Source organism: Theobroma umbraticum, unplaced genomic scaffold (assembly GCF_002168275.2).
Source record: "Theobroma umbraticum cultivar Fairchild unplaced genomic scaffold, ASM216827v3 scaffold_44.0, whole genome shotgun sequence".
NCBI classification, from domain to species: domain Eukaryota; kingdom Viridiplantae; phylum Streptophyta; class Magnoliopsida; order Malvales; family Malvaceae; genus Theobroma; species Theobroma umbraticum.
Window position 1 is genome coordinate 4,286,558 of NW_018397255.1, and position 23,906 is coordinate 4,310,463.

The following is a 23,906-nucleotide window of genomic DNA, read 5'->3' on the forward strand; positions in this document are numbered from 1 at the left end:
CCCATGAGGGCAATTCCATGGATGATAGCAGATGATAGAAGCCTAAATATTAAAAAATTAAGCAATATGGAATCTTTTTGTTGCCTCTTTCCCCAGTTCAGGTGCTTCACGTTAGTTTATTTTAATACGGCTCTTTTACTTCCACTCTTTCCTACTTAAATTAAAAAAACAAAAAAGAGGAAGGAGAAGAATTCTGCGTTTTGATCACCTCTGATTTTGCTTTATTTTTTTTATTATCAGGGGTTTAATTATTCTTTAATCACTTTTTATATTTAAATCTGGGTTTCTTGAAGCAGCTAACACATGGGGTGGCATGCTCCACTTTGTTCACACAAAGGATACTATGTTTGGGCTCTTTATGAATGATCAAAGCACCCCAAGTTTTTTAGTCTTTTGCTTTTGGTTTTATGCTTTTCCTTTCTCTTCTTTTCTTTAATTTATTTTTTTCTTCTTTCTTTTTGAAAGTTTGAATTCTGCATGAATCTCTTTACGTTATTATATGAATTATTCATGCATAGCTAGGCTGATCGAGGAAATATATCTGCCTAGGGTTTTAGGCTTAGGTTAAATAACAACTAAATTAGAAGATCAAGGCCTCAACATTAATTAAGCATAAGTTCACATATACCTTAAATTCGAAACTTATAATTTGAGAAATACGATTTATCTTGATTCTCAAATTTTAAAAAGTTAGGTAGGAGAAAGCACTTGTTCATATTCGGAATTAATTAAAGAATCGATCTAAAAGTTGCATCTAGCAATTTTATGAGAGATTGAGTGAGTGCAATACAATGAGTTTGAATTGCTAACAATTCTGACCTCATTTGCTACCTAAGTCAAGATATAAGGGATAAGTAGTGAGTGTGTATATATTATGAGTAAATTAAAAAAGAAATACGAAATTAAACTATAATGTCAAAATGCTGAAGCTTAATTTACAATTATTTATTGAATATGTATGTACGTACACATATATATTTGTATGTATAAAAAAATCTTTTGAGAATTTTTTATTTTTCAATTTACCCGCTGGAGATTTTGTACACTATTAATAAATATTTTTAAAAAATCTAATTTCACATAAGGTGAGATTTCTCTTATTGATTGCTCAAATATCTAGCTAAGAGATTTCTTATGTGATGCAATTGTTTGGATGTTAATAAATGGATGTTAAGAAACCTTAAGGTTCTTTTGTTTCGCATCCTATCAATTTCCTTTATTCTCAATTGTAAAATTGTGATCATGGCTCGTTGACATTATGATTTTAGATTTGAAAATAAGATAAGAGGAACTTTATAATTTATTTTACAATGAGTAAAAGTATTAAGGAGACATTCCGCTTATTAAAATTTGAAATTAAAGATTTCTTATCCAAATTTTAAGATTAACCAATTAAAAAAAATTACCTATTGTATTTACGTGATCAAACTATACCAATACCAATGAAAATAACATTGAAAGCATTTGACCAAAAGGTCGAGCGTCCATGTGTTACCTTGATGAGACCAAAGTGAGGCATATCGTATCAAAAATCAAGTACCCTTACATCATTCATTTCACATCCTCTGAATAAGATAACCACCGAATGGGACCCCATTTATCATCATCACAAACTTGCCACAGCCTTGGGCTTAGCTTGTTATCCTGTACAAGATTTTTCCTTTTTCTTTCCACGAGAATAAATGATCTACAAGGGGACAGAAAATGAAAACGAAGATCGATGATGATGTTGGCATTTGGTGGATTAATTTCTTGATGGGTTCCTTTTTTAACAAAGAGACGATTAAATTAAATTAAAGATTTCATAATGTCATTACGGTTTCGTTTTATATTATAAAATGAAGTGAATATATCATCTTAAGATATGCCCTAGAGACATAGCACTTAGCTTTAACTTTGAGGGGATAACCTTTTAAATCCATTATCTAAATACGTGTTGATTTCCTATGATCAAATCTTTCTTTCTTGTTAATTTGCGCTCCTTATCATGCAATCACATGACAACGGGAGTCCATATAGCTAGATAGTTAAGCTAGCTTATTTATAAAGAATATTTTAAATTCAAGATTGTCTTTACTTGCTAAAGCATTAATTTGATGGGGAGGGAGAGAGTCAATCGATATAAGAGCATTAAGTTCATGTTTTTAGTTTGGTGTAACTGTTCATTTGACAAAGTTTTTAGTGAGCTATTAAATTGTGATTAAATGTTTCATTTCTTGTTAATTTTCCAAAAAATTTATCATGATCTCGAAAGTCCTCTTTATATCATGTTTAAATGGAAGCTTATTGAGCTTGTATTATAAAAATTAAAATTACATATAGATTCTTTCGATTTTTTTAAGATTTGAATTTGAAACATTTAACAGTTCTTCAAATTATTAAAAACAATTTTTTAACGCATGTTTATAACGAACGGATAAAATTACTAATTAGCTTTTGAATTTTATTAGTCATGGTTCATGAATAGTTAAAAATATTTTATTTAATTTTTTCAATAATGGCGGCCAATGTACTTTTTAAACTTTATATTTGGATTATTCTTAAATATCGCCAAATAAGTAGGTTCTAGTGCTTGCTTCGTGATTCAAACTGAAAGAGTGAAATAGAGAAAATAAATCTTTTCAACTTCATTAGTATAAAACTGTAATCAGTATTAATCATCAAATTATGTTAACTATTTGTGGTGATTAATCTATTCAATTAATTATCCACATGCTAATGTACCAAATCCCATTTGTAATCTGCAATTAAACGTGTTTAGATAAGAGTAGTGCAAGGATGGATAACTTTTAGAAAATTATCCTGTTGCACCCCATATTCTTAAATTCAGGAGTTGGGTGTAAACGACCTTAAAACATTGGTGTTTAGTGCTCTCTTAATTTATTCTGAAAAATTGTTAAAATGTAAAACCAAATTGTAAAAAATAAAACAATGAGTAATAAAAAAAAAAATCAAATGACTGAAGTAGCAATATCATAAACCTTAATATAATTATTTTATATCAAAATAAGTCATGCATTTTATTAAAAATATTAATTTTTAGCTTTTTTATCTTCTAATTCCTAAAATTATAAGAAACCTAAATTTTGAGTTAAATATCCAATTATTAATAATTATAAAAATCACAAAACAATTCATTTTTTTTTGAACTGTTAATATAAATCTTAATTAAGAAAAAAAATTGCAATAACAAAGCAGCTTGAGCTCACTCAAATTTAACATCTGAATTCCAATTATAGAAAAATACTGTACTTCCCACTCAAAGGCTATTAAAAATATAAAACAGCGTGATTCTCGTGAAATTAAATTAAACGTATAATTTAATATTTTGCAAAACAAAAAGGTGAAGAAAAAAAAACATCAACGGTCAATTTTGAGGGGTGAGTGGCGTGGAAGAAGGTACAACCACGGATAGCGACAGTATTGGTGACAGATTCGGAGAGTTGAATGAGACGTCGCCGTTCAGGACAAATTACTCTTGATAGCGACTCTCACTGTTTTTTCTCACATTGCCCACATGAGGACGTGTTTACATTATCATGGTCAATTTCTTTGACCTCGAAAAAAAATCTTTTTATTTCTATTTTTATTTTTTTGATGGGTCCATATATATATACATATATTTTTCTTCATGATGACTAAGATGGGGGGTTTTTTGGGAACTGCCCTCAGCATCTCATGCAAGAAACCAGAGATGCAAGTCAATTGTCCAAATTGTACATGCTTTAGGACTTTGGAATTTGTTTTGAATGAAATGTGATGTTCAAAATTTCTCTGCCCTTCCCATTTCACATTTTTCTTTCACAGACTTTAATCGTTTGTAGTACAAAGTACTATACAAATAGCTCAATATGCATCAGAGTTGGACCCAATTATTTATATTGTAGTTATGAATTGTACCTAATGACACTGTAACTTGAATTAGTTTAATTGTCACGGGTACAAAATCTTTTAATGAGATAATAAGTTGTATTTTATCGGTAATGTTGTATAAAAAAAATTTTTGAACAAAGTACCAAATATAAATTATATACATTAAAAACCCATCGTTGTAGCTGCACACAGCCATCCAAATTGAAGGGTAGCAATCAAGCTCATTAAGTTCAACTTGACTTATTAATGTATAGGTAAATATATTTTATTTTGTTTCTTTCTTGACAGACAGATGGACCATATTTTCAAACTGGCAGCATCAATTGCCAAAGAAACAACTCAAATGCAATGAGAAATGTGTGTCCAAATTGCAATTTAAATTTTGTGAGCTCATCCATGGTTGGTGTTCTCTAGAATGTAGATTGCTATGCCGGCGCCGGCTGATTTGATATCAAAAAGCTCTTATTATTAAAAATCCATGACCTTTTTATTCTACATCGAAGAGGAAACGAACCCAATATCATAGTTAGGTGCTTGCAATTAGAATACAAATTACTTTGATGTTAACTCTTCTTCTAAAGTCAAAAGTGATCCCCCCCCCCCCCCCCCCCCCCCCCCCCAAAAAAAAAAAACTTGCCCCTTAAGTAATAATAATGAGAAAAAGATGGCTATGATATTTAAGAAGAAAAAAAAAATTCACTGTTTCACCACATGGTTTTCATGATGAAGAAAATTTCAACTAGGAAGGTTACTTTTGCAAGCTACGAACTTTCATTTCAATTGAGATAAAAATTGACCTCAAATGTCACCATTAGTGTCATTTTCTATCAAAAAAACAAGCCAACTTCATAATCAAATTTCAACTTGGGGAGAATTTCTTTTCCAACTTTAGAAAAAAAATGAACTTTATTGATTTCTTTATGCAGCCCCTTTAGTAACCATTCGTATATAGATATATATAATTCCATTAGAGGAGCGATGCATGAGTGCTTAACTTTATTAATTTTTAACTCATATATATATATATATATATATTGAGAGGTACAAGGGGAGAGAGGAAATTCATATACCGGATTTCATGTTAAGCAGGTATAATCATAATGGTTAGTACATATTAGATTGATGATTAAAAAACAATTCTACATTGAATAAATTGAGAATATCCTGATTGTTTTTATATAAAAATGATCTCTCCACCATTATTAATTAGTTTTAGATTAAATGTCTATCATAAAAATTTAATATAATGTTAGAATAGACATTACCCTTATTCATTAGCTCTTTTATAACAGGTTTGTTATCTCAATATATAAAATTTCTGTCATGTGATAAGTCTGTTGTTATTATTTTGAAAAAAAAAATTATTAGAGTGATGATAAAATAAAATTTATATGGATAAAATTAGAGGTATTTTGGACATTTAAATAGAACAAGACTTTTCCTGTTATCATCAATTGATTTTATATTAGACATTTGTATTCAAAATTTAACAATACAAGCAAGAATTATTAATAATATTATATTTAGATATTTTAACTAAGTACTCAAATAAGCCAATATTTTGTTAGCAATTTTTTTTTTTTTATGTACTAGATTGGGGGCCTTTCCTAGTAGCTTCATAGATGATTCGAGTTGAGTTTGTCCAAGGATTTGAAATTACCGCCTCTGTTTTGCGAATACCGTGTTCTGTGCTTAGCCACCAGATATTTTAACACATAAATGTCATTAGACAACAAAATCGGTGCCGATGCAGCAACTCCTTTATAAAGATTTAATTAACTACTAATTAAAATAAAATGAATATTACATCTTAAATTTTGAATACATTCTTTATCGATCAGAATGACCTTCACCAGAAGATTCTCTATGAATGTGATTATTTAAGAAAAAAAAAAACTGTTAACAAATTGTTTTGCTTCTTGTGGTCCATCCCCACTTTTCCAACAATTAATCTTGATGATGATTATATTATTAATGCTATACCTCCACCATGGCTACAACGGAACAAACATTTACTTCAAATTGCAACCATAGAAATTGACGTCTCCAATTGGTAACTCATCTTTATGCCCAAATTGTATACTGTGGTATTCAAAGGTGGCAGCTGATATCAGAGGAATATAGAATTTTTCAAAGGAATGAGCATTTTAAATAAATAATTAAATTTATTTGGTGGCATCTAATATTACTAGGATGTTGCTCAAATTGCCATCTTCTCCTTAATTGATCATAACTTTCATATCATTCTCAAATTAATAATAGTTAGCACTCATCTAACGAGCTGATGTCATTTTTCCTATAAATTTGAAGATTTTTTTAGCTCAAATTAGAACTATTTCAGTAGTCTGCCGATTGAAAAATTGCTAGGTAATTAAGATTACTTGCTTGGTAAGTTTGCATGATGTAAAAAATCCCTGGTGGATGACGACTCCTAGCACACAGAAAATTATTTTGAAGAGTAAGTAACATTATAAATATAGAAACCTTTCGATTAATGAGGTACTTAAAATTTATATCACTTGTTTGGTAATTCAACAAAAGAAAAAAGCATCTGATAGATTGTGGGTTGGTTTAAAACGCACTTAATTAATATTTTTGTCTACATATTCTTGAAGGAATAAGTGCATTAATTTGGGTTCAATATTTATCATGTTGTTGATTAAAGTGACCTCAAATTGGATGCAATTTTCCACTACTTTGGATGTCGTGGCCAAATGGGTCCGAACAACACTCCATGCATGAAATTTGCATTTTCTTTCTTGTTTACATTAGGGAATTTTTGTATTGTTAATGACCATGTAATCCAAACGAAGAAAATTCCAAAGTTTCCTGAAAAGTTAAAAAATTCCACGGGAGAGATTAAACCCCGACTTTCATCACACATTCTATTACTAGTCTGGCTTTTGCTATTTGCACGAAGATTAATTAATTTCCATTTTTATAATCAATCGTACCAAAAAGGACCAATTTTAATGAAGTCAAGCCACAAAATTAGCTTGTAATTGGCGGAAACCATTTTTTTTTTTTATAAAAAAGAAAGCTTAAACGAAGAAATTGGAAAGAGTTAGACGTGAAGCAAATGCTAGTCTAAACTCGAATTACGTATACTTAAATTTTTTACTTGAGATTATTGAAGATCTTCCAAATGAAAAGTAAGGGTGGGGGAGATTTGTTTAGTATTAGTAAGGTTCTTTGCTAAATATAAATAAGTATGGAAAAAGGAGCCTCTCTCTATCAACTTTATATAGTTTTTCAGTTTGGTGTGTGTCTTATATCCATAGTGGGGACATGATTTTGAAAAGTTGTACACTCAAATTTTATATTAATCAAGAAACGTTACACAATTTGATTTTAATAAAGATTAGATAAAGCAACACTAAGGTCTGCATCCATGATGTCATACACCCAACTTAGCCAGATTCTCAATCAAACTCGGCTTAGCCGCTTTAAAATTTTAGAGCTGAATTTTCTTTCTTAAAAAAAAAATATCTTTGGTTGGGACTTCACCTAGAGCCTTCGGGGTGTATGTGTTTTTATGTAAACAAATACACAGAAAGAAGAATTCAAACTCTCTTTTAAGTAGAGAAATGTATGTATTAATTATTAAATTAAATGATCGAGACATTTTTTCTTCTCTTTCTTTATTTCGAGCAATCTCATACTGTATAAAAAAATTATAATAATAAAAAATTCTTAAAGTTTAAAGCAGGTTTGGATTTTGTTTTATTTTCTTAAACTTTCTCAAATGTAAAAAAAAATGTTAAATATTTTAAATGATTTAAATATACGATAGGCTCAAAAACTCATAGTTCATGTAAATAAATTGTAAACTCGCCTCTCAAAAAAAAAATTGTAAACTCATGCATGTGATACCTTTAATTTAAGTACAAAAAATTATATTTTTTCACTATTTAAAAAAAAGTGGAGATATTCACTATTTCATCCTAGATTAACACAAATATTTTCAAAGAATGTAGGGTCATATTTATCCAAGTTATTTTCTCTTTTTTAATTAATTTTAATTATTAAGACAATTTAAATTCTAATAAATAAATAAATTTTAATGTGCATTAATCATCTTAGAATGAAGTAGTAAATACATCCATTACTTTTATAAGGAGTGGAGAGGATCCTTATACAACTTCATGCTATTAACAAGCATTAATTAAGACTGAATACAGCCCTACCTGAATGTTTTTTGTGGCGGATATACGTATTTTTGGGGTCAACATCATAGCTTTTTAAATTGCCAGGGGAGAAGCTAATGCGATTGACAACGCAATAAGTCTGTACGTACCCCTTAGTATATAATACATTGCTTATAGAATTTGACTTTTTTTCTTCTATTGCTAAGAATCTAACAAAGTTAGAAATAAACATTACCTTGTACGAGGGCGCTGCTCAAGTGAAGGATTGAATAACATAAATAAACAATGCTTCTAAGTTATATATAACTTACTTCAATGGTGATTGTAATTTTGCAGATAGAATCTTGCATACGATTGGGTGAACATTTTTATTACAGGAGATAGATGTCCTTATATGATAATATATTATGGTAAATCTAGCAGGCCCTTGGCTTTTATATTCTTGAACAGTGTCGTTTACCCTATGTTCTGCCTATTTCTAACTTCTTAAGACACGGTACAATGCTCTTGGACAAATACATATGCCTGATCCTAGGTTTATTCTGGAAATTTAACATAAAAAAAAACTAATTTAATAATCAAATAGTGAACTTTTCTAATTGCTCCGAGGCTAGGGATTTTGAGATTCTAATCTAGGCCTAATTTGTTTTCTTCTCAGGCAAAGAAATGTTAATCTTCTTAGGTAGAAGAGACAATTATAAAATAATAGCAACAGCCTCGAGCCTTGTGCAGGTTAATCTAACTTCTTCGTCATCGAAAGTTTTGTGTACAGTTTCTATTCAAATGTGTGGTTAGGTGAAATTCAAATAAAAAATGGTTGCTAAGTATGGACGATCTGCTTTACTAAACTGTAACAGTTGAAACTAACAGCCCCGTTGAAGAAACTTCAGGTTAGGTGGGGTTTGTCATCAAGTTCTGGAAATCGGAATATATGTATGTACTACCATCATCTAATTGTTGTACTTGGCTTGATGAATTCAAGTGCTAGCTAGCTAGTGTTCTATTATAAATTGTCACAGATGCCATTCCTGGCTCTTTCACTAAATATCCGCACACAGGTTATAGAAAATATCCAGATAAACTAGAGCTATATATAGACTGCTTCATCTTCTATCAATTACATCTTTTGCGAGTACAAGATGTATAATAAGCACAATCTAATGAGATCTTAACTCATTAATAAGGGAAAGTTTTTAAAATTTTAAAGTCTCATACTCAAACTTTTACCATCATATATGATAAATTGGGTCTAATTTATTTAATTGGTCGAGTTATTATATCTTATAAAAATCATGTCAAAAATTTTTTTAACGTGATTGTATTTTTGACTCATCAAATTAAGACAAAGACTATATATATCTTTTTCCTCATCAAATTAATAGATAATTCAAATTTTCAATTTGGTTAGGATTTCGAACACTATAGGCTTGTGCCGGTTGTTACATTTCCTATTTCCAACATAGGAAGAGCTTGGACTTGTTTGAAATTCTTAATAGATAAGAATCCATTGTTTCACGAAAGCACCATCTCTTGTTTGGGCAAAGCAAATTTTTTAATATATATGCCAACTTGGCACTGCCCATGCACCAAACCAAGCATGTGAATCACTTCTAGCATGTCGGCTGATGAAACTCAATCTTCACATTGGTCATTCCCTTCATCATGTTTTGAAAAGAAAACATGTACTTATATGTTGAATCCCTTTCAATTACTAGTCATAATTACTTACTGAACTTTAAATTTTTGGCAAAGAAGGGAAGATCAATAGTTTTCCCTAACCCTACCTCTTAGACATATATATATAATCTGTACCTTGATAGAAGTATTAACTAACAAGATTCGGATAAGTGTATTAAAAATTATTTATTAGTTTTATTTAATGGAATGCATAGATAAATTCATGATAATCCGTAAGAACTTGTCTGGAATAAGGGAATTAAATGAATGAAACATTATGTTTGAAAGAGATTTACAATAATATATTAAGTATTATAATGCTCAGGAAATCGTTTTGGAAGCACAAAATCTTATGTTTTGTCTTGAGCATAATACTAAATCATATGAAGTGTAATGTTTTTGGTCTCTTCTTTCTATTTTAGAATTTTATAACGAATTCAATAATAAGTATTCTTGGACAAATACATCTCAGTGCCTTTATATATTGCAGCCGATCCTATGTTTATTCCCTGGAATTTTCTTTCACATGCACCATGTGAACTCGAAATTTAAAATCAGATTCAACTATAATATTATTACAGAATATATTTTAATCAACAACTTAATTAAGCTTTTAAACTTTTAAATAAAAGAAATCAGGATTTGTTAATTTCAGTGCTACGCATTTAGGTTTTTCACATTTGCCTCGTCTTCGTAGGGATTAATATTTTTCCATGCATTATTCTATTGAATTCTACTAGAAGTTGTACCATATTTTAATGTCCCAATCTTCATTTTCATTTCTTCTGTTACTTACTTCATGGAAAATGCTAAAAAAAAGTAGGTGATAAAAAATAATTATCCTTAAATTTGATTTATTTAACGAGCCATTATGTTTACTTGGATACAATATTCGACAATAAAAACGTTTTAATTTTATATACAATGACCTGATTAAAATTCTACAGGTAGGTGCAAAATTATTGCATCAGATCCTTTTGATATGTACAAATTGAGGTGCAACGACATCGAAAGTGAGCAAAGTCTACGTGAAAGTAATATAGATACTATGGTCTGTGGAAAGATACTTGAAAACTTCAGCAATGGCTATTATTTCAGTTTAAAAGGAATGGATGAGCTCGTTGAAATATGAAGATAATGTTATTATCAGATAATGACAGATAAATTTTCCCCTTTTGGTAGCCAAAAATCATGATTCTATTTGCAACCAATGCTTAGGATTAAAATAATTAATCATCATCATCATCATCACAGTTATAAGGGAACATCAAAACCATAATTATTTTTTGGCAAGTTGGGTTTTAAGACCTCAATGAAGGCTCACTTCGATTAAGCCAATTAAAAGATACTATAACCATATATAGTCACAGGCTCACAGTAGTGGCTTTTTAACTGATTTTTTCAGAGCAAAATCAAGGGTGGAAGAGGATTACCAATTTTAAGTCATGACAACTTTAATTGTGGTCAAGAATAATGTACGTAATAATTCCTATTTATTGAGAAATCAATGTTAGAAAAATATAAGTAACTTGGTTTCCAAATTAATATCCTTCTTTTATAGTATGATGAGGTCTATACTTTGAATTTTTCTCGTGATTATAATTTACAACTATGAATGCTATGGTGATAGGTACAGTGAAAAGTGAAGGCAGAGGCAGAGAGCTGTCAGCTGTGAATGCTATGGTGATAGTTACAATGGGCATGCAGGATGGGCTAGGCCCATAGCTGACAACGGGAATATAGCTTATTAAGAAAGGGTGTCTTTTAGATGGGGCCTACAAAAGAAGGGCGACTTTTGTGGGCCCCTGAGCCCCAAGGAGCCCGGACAAGTGGGCCCAGCGACAGCAACAGCTGACAGGCACTCACCAGGCCTCGAGAATTGCAACTTTAATGCACTGGTACAGCGCGTGCCTCCAAATTCTTACCACAAATAGTTAAATTCAATCTTCTTCATTTTCTTAAGGATAAAATAATTTCATAATTTTAAGTAAATTTATTAATTTTTGAAATAAATATTTTATTTTAAAATATAAACATAGTTAATAAAAATTATAATATTATTTTTTATTATTTTAAAAATCAGTATTTTTTAAAAAATAAAAAAAATTTAAAAAATAATAAAAATTATATTATAATAATTTTTAAAATTATCAAAAAATAAAATTATCATTTTAATATTCTTACTTTCTCAAATTAATTGTTAATTAACTACTAAATCTATATATCTAGTGAAAAATATTTTTTGAAATAAAATATTTATTTTAAAAATTAATAAATTTATTTAAAATTTTTATTTAAAATTTAAAACAGTAAAACTATTTGACCTTTTTCTTAAACTTTTTTCACAAGTACAATCAATTTACCATTTTTATTTTATTTTAATTTTTGTTTAGTTTGAAGATTTTCAATAATTAAAGTTAAAGTTAGTTGAAATTAAATTATTAACTGTTATTGATTTTTTTTTCTTTTAAATCCTCAAATGTATTTTTAAAAATTTTTTTTACAAATTACATAAGGCAACGTTCATATCACCCCGAGGCTTGATAAGTAATGCACAGAGAAAGGGGTGAAGAGAGGCGCGTGAGAAAGGTGGGCAATAAGCTCTCACATGGTTGGTGGGAAGTAGACCCCACACAAAGGACAGACGTCTTATGTCACATCAGAAATAAAACATTACAATCCAAAAATAGGAAAAAAATAAAAGAAAAAAAGAAAATTTAAACAATGACAATAGAGAATTAGCTTTCGGATCCATCCAATAGTTTCCCGTCTTCCCCAAACCCCCTCCCCTTTTCCAATTTCGTCTGGACTCGGAGTCTCGTTTTCCCTTCCCTATAAACTCTTACACCACATGGTTTCGCTCTTTAAATATGGGAATAAGATTAAACCCTTTTTAATATTTGAAGTCAAAATATCAATTTTTGAAACGAACAAGTTTATTGTAATTAAAATTTTTATAGTTGATGTATTGATAATACATAATATTTATAAATTATTATTTAATTATAAAATATTATCTCTAAATCAATTATTTTAAATTATAATAAATATTTATTTTTTATAATAAAGAGAAAAGGGTTGGAGGGGTTAAATGGTGGGGCAGAGGCCCATACCTCTTAGTCTTTTCTATTGTCAGAGAGGGTGGGGCCTAAGGAGTTTGTTGGCTTGTGCATCGTCACCGATTTTTGACTCTCTGCGGCTCCGGGGCTCTCAAGATACACAAAAACACACACACAAACTGTTCTTTTTCATTGCACAGATCCCTAGAAGCATCTGAGCTTTGCCCCTAGATTTCTGTGCTCCTTGTTTGGGTTATGGGGTTCAAATCAGCTCGCCTTTGCCCTTTACCTTTACCAATTACCTCTCCCCCTTCCCCCGTATTGGGCTTTGGCCAAATTTGGCTCCAGCCGACCCCCGAGCCAGCCAACCTCCTTACTCGTTTTTGCTTTGTCTTCTCTTCCCGATTTTATGTTCTGCCTCTGTATATGTCACACTTCTTTTTCATTTTCTATGCTGTGGCTTATATTTTATCTACTATTCTGATAAAGGAAACAAATTAAGGACATCCCAAATATTCAAAACCAATTAATTTATTTACCTTTTTTTTCTTTCGGCAAGTCATTTTCTTGTTCTAAAAAGACTTGGAGAATACTTTGTGGTTGAATTATGAGAAATTAAGGGAGATCTTTTTAAGAACATATCATATGATCTCTTTAAAGAACTATCAACAAAAACTTGGTTTGGCAAGGCGTTGGTTTTCAGCAGATTATCAAGCACTAGTATAATTAAGCAATTGCAGCAAGGGCGGAAAGTGCCCCACCAGGAAGGCAAATGTTTGCTGTGAGCACGATTTGACTCTGCAAGTTTAATCTTGCTGAAGATTGAGACCACTTGATTTGATTTGCCTAAAAGACTAACAAAATTTGCCCCACATTTTTTTTTTTGGGTACTGCTAGAGGAGTTGAAGCTTATAATCCCCGCAAACAAGCAGAAAATACAGACTTCTGTATAATGTCAGAAGAAAAAAAGAGAGCACAAAATCAAAGAAACAAACAGATATGGGTCAGAACACAAGCATATATCTATCAGGCGCTAGACATCTGCTTGGTTTGAAAAGCTACAATCAGCTTTTGAGAATTTAAAAGCGACGTCGAACTCAAGCTTGCTATGATAAAATAATTCGGTGAGAAAAACATAGATTTGAAATGATTATTCCATGGCAATTTGCAGGTTGAGAAACAATATATTTCCACGGTTTAGAATATGTATAAGCCATTTGAAATGTGACTGGGGTTGGCCTACCTTGATGAATAAGTGCAGGGGGAGGGAAGGGAGTCTGCTATATGAGCTTTTCTTTTAGTTTTGAAGGTTGAACTTGGACTGAAGTTGTCCATTCTTGAGGGGTCACTGAGACAGGAACCTCGATTACAGGTGGCAGTTGCACCACAACGGGTCTTTAAAAGGTGAAAGCTCCCTCAACAGATATCTGGCAGATCGAACAGCATTAATCGTAAAAATACAGCTCCTCGTGGGGCTGTGGGGGCGGTGGTACAAACCACGGCTTTGTTTTGATTGCCTTAGCTGATAAGACTCATCAGCAACCCTATTTATGATTAAAGCTGAGACAATACATAAGAGCTAGCCTGAGTGAAAGGACTTCAATTTTACTTTCATAAAAGGCTTTACTTGTCTACGGCTTGATTTGCATCGGTTTTCTTTTCACTAGACTGCTGCCAGGGATGGACCATTGCTGAGGAATTCTGTTGCTGCCTATCAGTATCAAATAATTAACTGGGGAAGACGAACCTCAGTCTGTCACCATGGAAGAAGAATTGGCTTATCACTAATGTCAAAGACCTTGAATGCTAATTTAGTCGTTTTTGGTAGCTCTAGCTACAGAAGAGAATTCAGTCTGCTTATTAAGTGATAAAGAATGCTAAAATCAGCTAAAAAATTTCATGTAAATTTGAACTAGAGCAAGGCCAACGGGGTAGCAATCAATCGGCTATTGATGGCCAAATGAAACAGGACAATATCCCAACCTTCATCAGAAAGAACAAATGGCGCATTCGTTCCATTGTCAAATTTTCAGCCTCAAACTCAATGGGATTGCATTCTGCCAAAGGCTCATCAATTTATATAAGAATAGAAGAAATATTTGCTTGTTGAAAGGAAAGGCTTGTATTGGAAGATAACGATGGAGGGAACAAGAAAGCGAGAGTGCAATTAATATGCAAGACCTTTAAAGGTCGTGGGACTCAAGTAGCTATATCATGTGCGGAATTTATTTTGGCCTGTTATGATAACATGAGGACACGTCTAACTTAAAGCCAAAGAAGAATATATGAGGATAGGAGATTTGCTTGCAGCATAAAATCAAAACAAAACTAATGATCTGGCAAATGTGGAATAGCGACTGTTCAAAATTTGATACATACGTTTCATGGCTTCATTGGAACTACTGTAAAACAGGCGTTAGTAGACGTGGCTCACAGGCTTAATTTGTAACAGTGGTGTCCGAAAGTGTCAAGGATATCCATTATTCTACCAGGATTAATTGCCATATTTTCTAAGTCATAAATGATTTTGGTGGAAATATAATAATGCCAATTAGAAACTGTATATAAGACAAGCTCACCGGAAAAAATAGCAAGCTGTGTGGTGAAGGTGAACGTTTTCATTAACTTCATTGCACAACAAGACAACACCAAGGGGCTGGACTGCTGATGCTATTATGGAAATGAAACTCTGCGAGAAATTGAGCAGGTAAGAAATGCCCACAAATAGAACAGACAAACCCCACAAAATAAGAATGATCAGTCCGCTTCCTAACATTTAGTAGTACAGAAATGATCCATTTTAACTGCTAAATTTAACTGAGATAATACAAAAGCAATCAACGCTTTCTGCTGATGAAACCTTTATTTCCTCTTCTCCCAAACATGATCGATGATTCCATCCCAGGCTAGAAAACTGAAACCCTTCCCTTCAAATAAAACTTGGCCCAATCAAACAAGCTAAGAATGGAGCCCAAATAGGGTAGAGGAAGAGCAGACAGAAAAGATGGTGTCCTTTGTGTCTTGGGTCCTAACTCCTAAGAGTCAGAAGAAACATTGTTTTCTTGAGGTTGGGATTTAACTTCTATTTATTAACATTTTCATCCAACAATATATCTCCGGACGCCATTGTGATGGTTGAAATTAAATAAAGGAAACGTTCGGACAAAAGCAGGGAAAACACCTATTGGGCAAAAGCTAACAAGTGCTTCAATTTTGGTGATGAACAAGGAAATGTACCATCTCATTATGTGTCTTTGTATATTCAATTCGATGAACTTTCTGGGACATTAGTCCCTGTCTTATAAACGTATTATCCGACTGAGGAACACTTTGTTGAAACAATATTCTTTTCAAATTGGGTTGTCAATTAACACCTGTCAAGAATCATATGGGCCTACCAAGTCCGTGAGATAGTAAGTATATTGGGGCAAATCCAACGAAGAAAGTCCATAATGTTTAAGTACCCTTCTTGGGGAAGAAATCCGTGAGAAATTGTATAGTTGCAAAAAGCTGTATGTTTACTAGGTAGCATAAAGCCCATAAGAAAACCCATTTTTCTGCCAAATGCTACAAGACAACTTGGGTTTTTGAACTTCCTGCTTCCACTGTAAATTTTGTTTTGCTCGGCTGGAAGCCAGAGCATGTAGACAATTGAAGAAAATACAATTTATGTTCAACTTGGTATGTGGAAGCTTTTATACATCCTCTACTATTCAATTCACTTGAAAAGTTTCTGACACAGCTCTTCCTTCCGTTCTGTATGATTTGGCAGATTGACTAATGCTGCAAAACATGTAATTTTGTATTGGCTGCAGTTGAAACACTTGAGGGAAAACACCAAAGAATAGAAACCTTTGCAGACTGAACTGCATTCCTCTTCACAGCTTTTTGGTTTTTTCCAATCTTTTTTTGTTAGAACTGAAATATAAAGAAATAGCTTCTAGACGTGGATCAAGGTTATTGCCTTAAAAATTTTATTCATGTCCACTTGTAGTATGCAAAAAAATTGTTAATGTATAAATATCGAAAATATAATAAAATTTAGTGATTAATTACATTTGATACTTACGAAATCAATTCACGAAACACTCATTAAAATATGAGAAGACTCCTATAACACTTTAGAAGCGATCTTAGAAGACCGGATGAAAAAAAGTAAAGAGAATGATTGTGAAAATGCCTCTTCCTAATAAATATAACTGTTTATTTTTAATAGACATAATTATTTATTTTTCAACAAATATAATTATTTAAATAAATTTAATAATTTAAATAAATATAACTCGAACAATCATAATAAAGACTTTCTTTTCTTTCATTATTCTATTATTATTGTTTAAAATGTACAATAATTTTAACTAAACTGAATAAAGTATATTCTTGGCAAAGCACCCTGCACTGCAAATTTTTCTTCAAAATTCATATTCCCAGTAATTATTTTTAGAAAGTGTTAGATGGTTTTGTATTTGTGTCTTTTCACTTTCAGATTTGTCCCATTTAACCAACAGTGAAATCCTAATATGATTAATAATATAACAGCTAATATAGGTCTATTATTCTTTCTTACAACCAAAGACGAAAAGGAATACCTCATGCACATATCTTCGTGAAGAATTTTTGAGCTACGAGCTGCCATAAATATCTTGTGATGTATCTAAGTAATTGGGCATTATTGGAGGGTTTCTGGGATATGTCCTTTGATTCCTACATAAAGTGAGAAGGATTCATTTCTTAAAGGAACCAGTTTAATCTGTCATTTTCCAAAGGAATGAAGAAACTCAATGGAAGCAAACCATCTAGGATTTTACGAGTCTTTGAAATTGTCGACTGTCCATTGCAAAAGCCCATCAACACACTCTTTGGGTTATGATTTCAATAGTGTGCAGCAAGCTTTGTGTTACAGCCCTACAGGCAGAACCATTCCTCCAGACGAGACGCGGGAAAGAAAATTGGCTAAAAAAATAAAGGAGAAACCGAACTTCAGCTATCATTCAAGGCTTGCAAGCTGTCAGGGCTCTGAACTCTTAATAGCAATTTAAAATTAGAACTTGAATCTTCAAATTTTGGAAGAGAAATAAGAAGTTAGAATTTATGAGACGAAAAGATGTAGGTATTGTCTTTATCGTATTTTAAAATTTTGAATTTTGATAATATTTAATTTTAAATAATGCTGTCAGAAATTGATTGCAAGCCACGGAGAACAAGAACATTTTCCTGCCAGAAATCTAGCACCAATCCATGCATTCATCTCCTTCTCCGCAACATTGGATTCATTACATAATCATTAAATTCTTCTCAAAAACATTACAGAGATGAGATACATGTACGGAAAAGATGATGCCAATCATCCATGGAATCAGGATGTTTTTCTGATTCCAATAATTCTGGTCGTCGTATTAGGTGACATGCCTCACGTGCGTAGGATTCTATTAAGCACAACAATCGTAGGTTAGCTCCGCCCTCAATGCGCACAAACACACACGTAGGGCTTTTTTACTTGAATTAATTATTATAACAGGGCGGGGCATGTAACTTGATAAAATTAATGGAAAGTATAATCCTCATGCGGCGACTTTTGCACCTGCCGCCGTGGCTCGAGACCCTTTTATTCTTTCCACGTGTTCCTCCCTTCCAAAATTATTAAAAAATTAATAAATTTCTATTTTTAAAATTTTAATTAAGAGAATGTGATTGTAAATTTGAGGAAAAAAGATTGAATTTTTTTTTTAATTTTCCAAAAATGCATGCAAAAGAAAAAACAAGTTTAGAAAGAAAAGAAATCTGCGCCCACGTAATCAGCCTCAATAGCTGGGACCCTTTCGCTTTAACCTTTATGCGGGCCGTTCATTTAGCAAACCATCGCAACTCCACAGCCTCTTTGTCCCCGTGCATGTGAGGGGAAGAGGGTTAACGTCACGGGCCTGTTGTGAACATTTTCACTATATCATGTGGGCTCTACATGATGATTACTAGGATCCAACGGTGATGAAGAAGGCATTGATATACGCTATCTCACCATCCTGAAACGTCAGGCGGTAAAGTTGTTTGGTCCATACGAGGAACCTTCTTGGAACCTAGTGGAATTTGTTTTTCTGACTTGTCTATATATACACGGAGCATTTAGAGGAAAAGAGAAAACATGAGCGGTTGAGAAGCAAAAGGCAAAAATACAGAATTCATGGGGTTGTCAGAAGCAGACCATGGATGCAAGAAGCACCCACATCACCAGGAAAAGCAAGGGGTTTGCCCATCTTGTCTAAGAGAAAGACTGTCTCGCCTTTGCTCTGCTTCACATAAAGAAGGTTCAAGAGTTTCTCCTTCCTGCTCTACTTCACTGCCTTTTTCTCCAGCTTACTACTCCTCGGCCTCATCTTCAAACTCTGCGTCCCCGGCTCGACACAGTTTACATAAGCCACATGGTCCCGAGGTGATGGGATCGTTATCTTTCATGGTAAAGGTTGGTAATGGTTTGAAGAAGAGTAGATCGATAGCGTTTGTACCGAGGAACTTGGATGACGAAGAGGTTAAGGATGGGAAGAAGAAAAAAGGGTTCTGGTCCAAGTTGCTTGGTTTCAAGGGGAAGAAGGATGTTCTGACGCATTCAACGAGTATGAGAATGATTGCAAGAGTGAAATAATTTTGTAGGGGGTTCAATTTCAAGGAATGAAATGAAAGGGAATGATTTCAATAAGTTGTGCATAGTTTTTCTCTTATTTTCTTTATTTCTTTCTTGTGGGATTGGAATGAATGTTTAAATTAAACAGGTTCGAATCCTTTGAAGTATGATTGTTGATTCTTTCTTCTGTAAATCTCCATCGAGAGAAACAAGCCTTGAGTTTTGAATCTTGCCTAGCTGATGATGTCTTTCCATAATTCATGCATATCAAGAATGTTGACTTTTTTTCCAGTTGTGATTAGGATCGCCATCTCTACACAAATAGTTATTTAAAAGTGAGAGGATACGACTAGAAAGAGCCGTGATTTATCATACAACATGATTTTAGCTTGTATCGGTTCGCAAGTGACCACATGGTTAATTGTGAAAACAGGGTTCCAAATTTCCACATTGTTCTCAGCCAATTTCGTTGAATAAATTGGGAACAATAGAAACGATTGTCCATGTCATGCTCTGATTCTGCTTATCTCAATTTTTAGAGTTTTAAACCCTGCGGATTGCGAACCTTTTCATTGACCATTTTTGTCACATCAGCTGCACACGTGCTATTGATTCTAAGGACATTTCTGGAGGTTGTTCAGATTATATTATCATTGTTATAATATTGTTATACATTAAACAATAGCGGAAAAAAGAAGAAAATATATAAATACATAAAGAAACAAGAACTTCCCAGCGATGACCTGATCCCTTTCTCCTCTAAACTGAACAATTTAAGTAGATAGCTATTTTCAGTGCCGTCAATATTGAAAATCATCATCACACTCATGAGTAGACTTTTCACAGGGGAGAATGGTCTTCAAAACAGAAATGGATTTTAGATTGTAGCAAAGGATGTACAGCACCACGTGTAGGAAGCTGCCTGCCTAGATGTTCCATGTTCCATGTTCCATGTTACGATTCAAATTACAAAATTTGCTTACGCAAATACATTTTTCTTGAAATCATGGGGAATAATTATTTTTCCCCCCTTGTATTTGTCTGAAATTTCCAACTGCTGACATAAGTGGCGCAGTCGCAATACAGCAAAACATCCTCCCTGGACTCCTACCTGCTATATGGGACCGCAAGAATTCAATGACCCTTATGATCTGTACATATCGTATCACAGTTTCTACAACAAGCAACAAGCACATTTCTCCAGATGAATTTAATATCAACTTGTAGAACCCGTGACCTTGATTTCTGTCTAATTCTCGTCTTCATCCTCATCAATATGGTCTACAGATGGCCGTTTCAATCTCTGGAATATCTCATCTAGGGACTCAGAATCAGATGAGTTGACTCGGGAGACAAGTTTGGTTTCCTGATTCTGGCGTAGGGGAAGAAACCTTTTTGCCTCCATATTTGCTTTAAAATTTTGAAAACCAGATTTCATTGATAGCCATGTTGAGGCCAAACCAGAGGATGGCGCCCCCTTCTGGTTACTAGAATGAGATTTTCCCGCTTCAAGCAATGAAACCTTAGCAGAGGTTATGTTACTCTCCGCCGTTTTAGGATGTGGCACTTGTCGACTCTGTTCTCTCATGGCAGCATACTTGCTGCTGATGGCTTCTCTGCTTGTGCCATATTTATGGGTCACTTCTTTCAGAGGTCTTGATGGAGATCCCTTCATACCATCAGCGGCTGAAGTGGCTGTTGCCTTCATTTCAACAACAGTACGATCCTGAGCAGTTCGCATCTAGTCAGAATCTGAACATAACTTAATTATAGGTTTTACACAAAAATAGAAAAGAAAAACCAAATTGCAGAGTAGGAGTGAATCTAAAATTCATAGGACCTTTTGGTAGTTGTACTATTAAAAAAGGTAAAAAGAATGCTTCTATCTTTTAAGATTGGTTACATACTGCAATTTTGTTGCCAGACTCAATATCAGCACCATTGAAATTCCTTGCTAATGGGATAACTTGTTCGCCAACCTTGTGCCCTTGTTCAAGACAAGATCGTTCTGGAAAGAGGACAACATATTAATTCTTGAACATACATCTAAATAATTTTTATGCAAGGAATTTGAACCAAGATAAAGAGCAGATATTTGTATAATTCAAAAATCAAAGCTACTCCTTTTGTCTGCTAATAACAATCCATTCTATCATTTACCAGATTTGGATGAGCATTAATTATGAACTATCATAACCTTTATTCTATCAAAAAGTGTCACATAAACACCACAAACACAATCACTAAGAAGATATAAAAGGTCATATCATGCATATGTCCAATATATTTCTTAAATTGCTCAATTTTTACTATTACTACTATTAGAAATGGAGAGAGTATTTATTAAGTAGTATACAGTGAAAAGATATTACCAAACAGGCAGCGCACACAATTGAGAAGCAAAAAGAATTTGGCATCCTCACCCTTTTGTAGGATAATTAATCCTGACGGATCAAATCCATCCATATCATCTGCCTCAGTTTGAAATCTAAGTCTCTTCCAGTTCCCAAAGAAGCCAACTACACGGTCAAAGAAATTGCTAGCAACTAACAAGGTATATAAAACCATAATAAGCGGATAAATATTGTTGAACCCTTCTCCGAAAAAGGGGACAGCATCATCAATGTTCCCCATTCGCTGCAATGAAAAGTTCAAAAGAAATATATCAAAAACTATGTAGGGAATCAAAGAAGATTAGCACACATGCCTTGTTTAATAATAAAGAACCTTGGAGCATCTCCAGTTTTTAAGCACAGTGGAAATAAAAAGATAAACTTAAAAAATTGGAGCAAATATGATATCATAGAATTTACTGTGCTCACAAAAGTTTGGACCTGAAGGTTAAGACAAGCTTTAGATCAGACATAACATTCATAAAACAATATGTCAGGCAACCAATGAAAAAAGAACACTGGGAACCAAATGCTGCTTTCTGAAATTGCCGGTGATATTATGTACAGGTACCCTGATTTCCTTATAAAAGTTCTAAAAATTACCAAATCACTGGTAACTTATCAAGTTGAGACTGAAAAGCAAATGAGTTCCTTTTTCTGTCGCATGGCAAATAGTGACAAACGCCAAACCAGCAAATCAAACTACACACACTATCACTTCTCTTTTCCCCCTACAAACCAAACAGGTTCAACATTTTGACACAAATTAAGAAGATAATTTAATTGCCACCTCACTCATGTGAAATGCTGATCTTGCAATCAACATGGACAAGCCATATTTTTCTCTTATCTTTCTTTTCAAGTTTCTGCTAACACTGGAGTCACTGGATGTAAATGTTTAACAAGCACTGAATGCTATAGGAGAAGTACCTTTTCAAATGTGGTTTTTCTACCACCAAGGCTAATGAGATTGAGAAAGTTGTATGAAATTGGAGGAGCATATCGAGCAACCATCCTAGTAGAGATGTTAATGAGTAAATTGAATTCTATATGAAGAAAAGGAAATAAAAGCTAAAACACATAACAATAGAGCTCGAAGGAAAAACTTACGAACATATCATGAGCAAGCTGACTGAGCTAGTCTGCCGTGGTGTTAATGAGTAAAACATTAACATTCCAATCTTGAACAAGGAATAATACGTGCAGATGCACATATACATCAAAGGTACAAAAGCAAAGACCTGGAAGAGAGAGTAATCAGCATAAAAGTAGAGCAAGAAGACGATGTTGCAGAAGAGAGAAAGGAAATATCAAACGAAATATATGATAACAATGGCAGTAGTTACCAACAGCATGCAATAGTGAGGCAATTTTTGAAGCGGAAACATGTACAACGCAAGAAAGAAGAATAACAACCACAGATTGCCAAATTGACATTTTACAAGACCTACTGTTACTAGTCCAAACAAATAATAGAATCAAGATTACAATATCTCCATGAAATTATAAAATTTGGATCTCTTTACAGGAGAAAAATACAAACTTGTACCTGCACAAGCACCTCCTGCTTCTTTACTGAATTTATAAGGATAGAGAAAAGAGACAGGTCAACTCCTCTAGGTAGGAGAGTAGCCTCAGCTAAAAGAATTGCTGCAGACATGATACCAAGTATAATAGCCAAGACCTTCTTTAGTTGTTTTCTTAGGATGCATCGCCAAATAAATTCTGCAAAAGAACCACCATTTCATTCAAGCATTGCAGTTTAAAACGTATTATAAAACAATTTACTAAGCAGATTTCTAATCCATAATTGAGGAAGGATTTTATGAAAAATATCCTACTGTTGCAATCCAAAAAGCCTTTCAAGGATGGCACTACAAACCGTGGGATCTACAGAAACCCCAACAGTATTACGAAAACATTTTGATTCAAACAGGGTATGTATTGTTTAAACACTATGCAGAAAAAGATGACCCCAATTTATTACTCACTCAACAGCCCAAATTTTGGAAGTACTAAGGGCCATTGACTGGGGAGAAAACCCAAACTCACTTCAAAAATTTCGTACCAAATTTACAATGAGAGCAGACCACCATATGTTCTTCAACTATTGGGACTACCAGCAAGCTTGGTTCATATA

General features: G+C 33.0%; 2 protein-coding genes across 3 annotated transcripts in view; one reads left to right on the forward strand and one right to left on the reverse strand.

The window, feature by feature from the left end:
* The first annotated feature begins 18,876 nt into the window (after nucleotides 1–18,876).
* Nucleotides 18,877–19,566, forward strand: LOC110408967 (protein SALT UP-REGULATED GENE A). Its single transcript, XM_021418138.2, is given in 2 exon segments — nucleotides 18,877–19,343; nucleotides 19,346–19,566. Coding segments are annotated over 2 exon segments (465 nt in total). The 5' UTR covers nucleotides 18,877–18,935; the 3' UTR covers nucleotides 19,403–19,566.
* A 660-nt stretch (nucleotides 19,567–20,226) lies between these two features.
* The window catches only part of LOC110408966 (LMBR1-like membrane protein), a 7,166-nt gene continuing 3,486 nt past the window's right edge, over nucleotides 20,227–23,906 (reverse strand). For both annotated transcript variants that reach the window (XM_021418136.2, XM_021418137.2), the window contains exons 9-14: nucleotides 23,316–23,491; nucleotides 22,877–23,007; nucleotides 22,697–22,781; nucleotides 21,797–22,010; nucleotides 21,281–21,381; nucleotides 20,227–21,099 (exon numbers count right to left, since the gene is read on the reverse strand). In XM_021418136.2, the coding sequence (XP_021273811.1) occupies nucleotides 20,623–21,099; nucleotides 21,281–21,381; nucleotides 21,797–22,010; nucleotides 22,697–22,781; nucleotides 22,877–23,007; nucleotides 23,316–23,491 (1,184 nt within the window). In that variant the 3' untranslated portion in view covers nucleotides 20,227–20,622. The remainder of the gene's footprint in view (nucleotides 21,100–21,280; nucleotides 21,382–21,796; nucleotides 22,011–22,696; nucleotides 22,782–22,876; nucleotides 23,008–23,315; nucleotides 23,492–23,906) is intronic.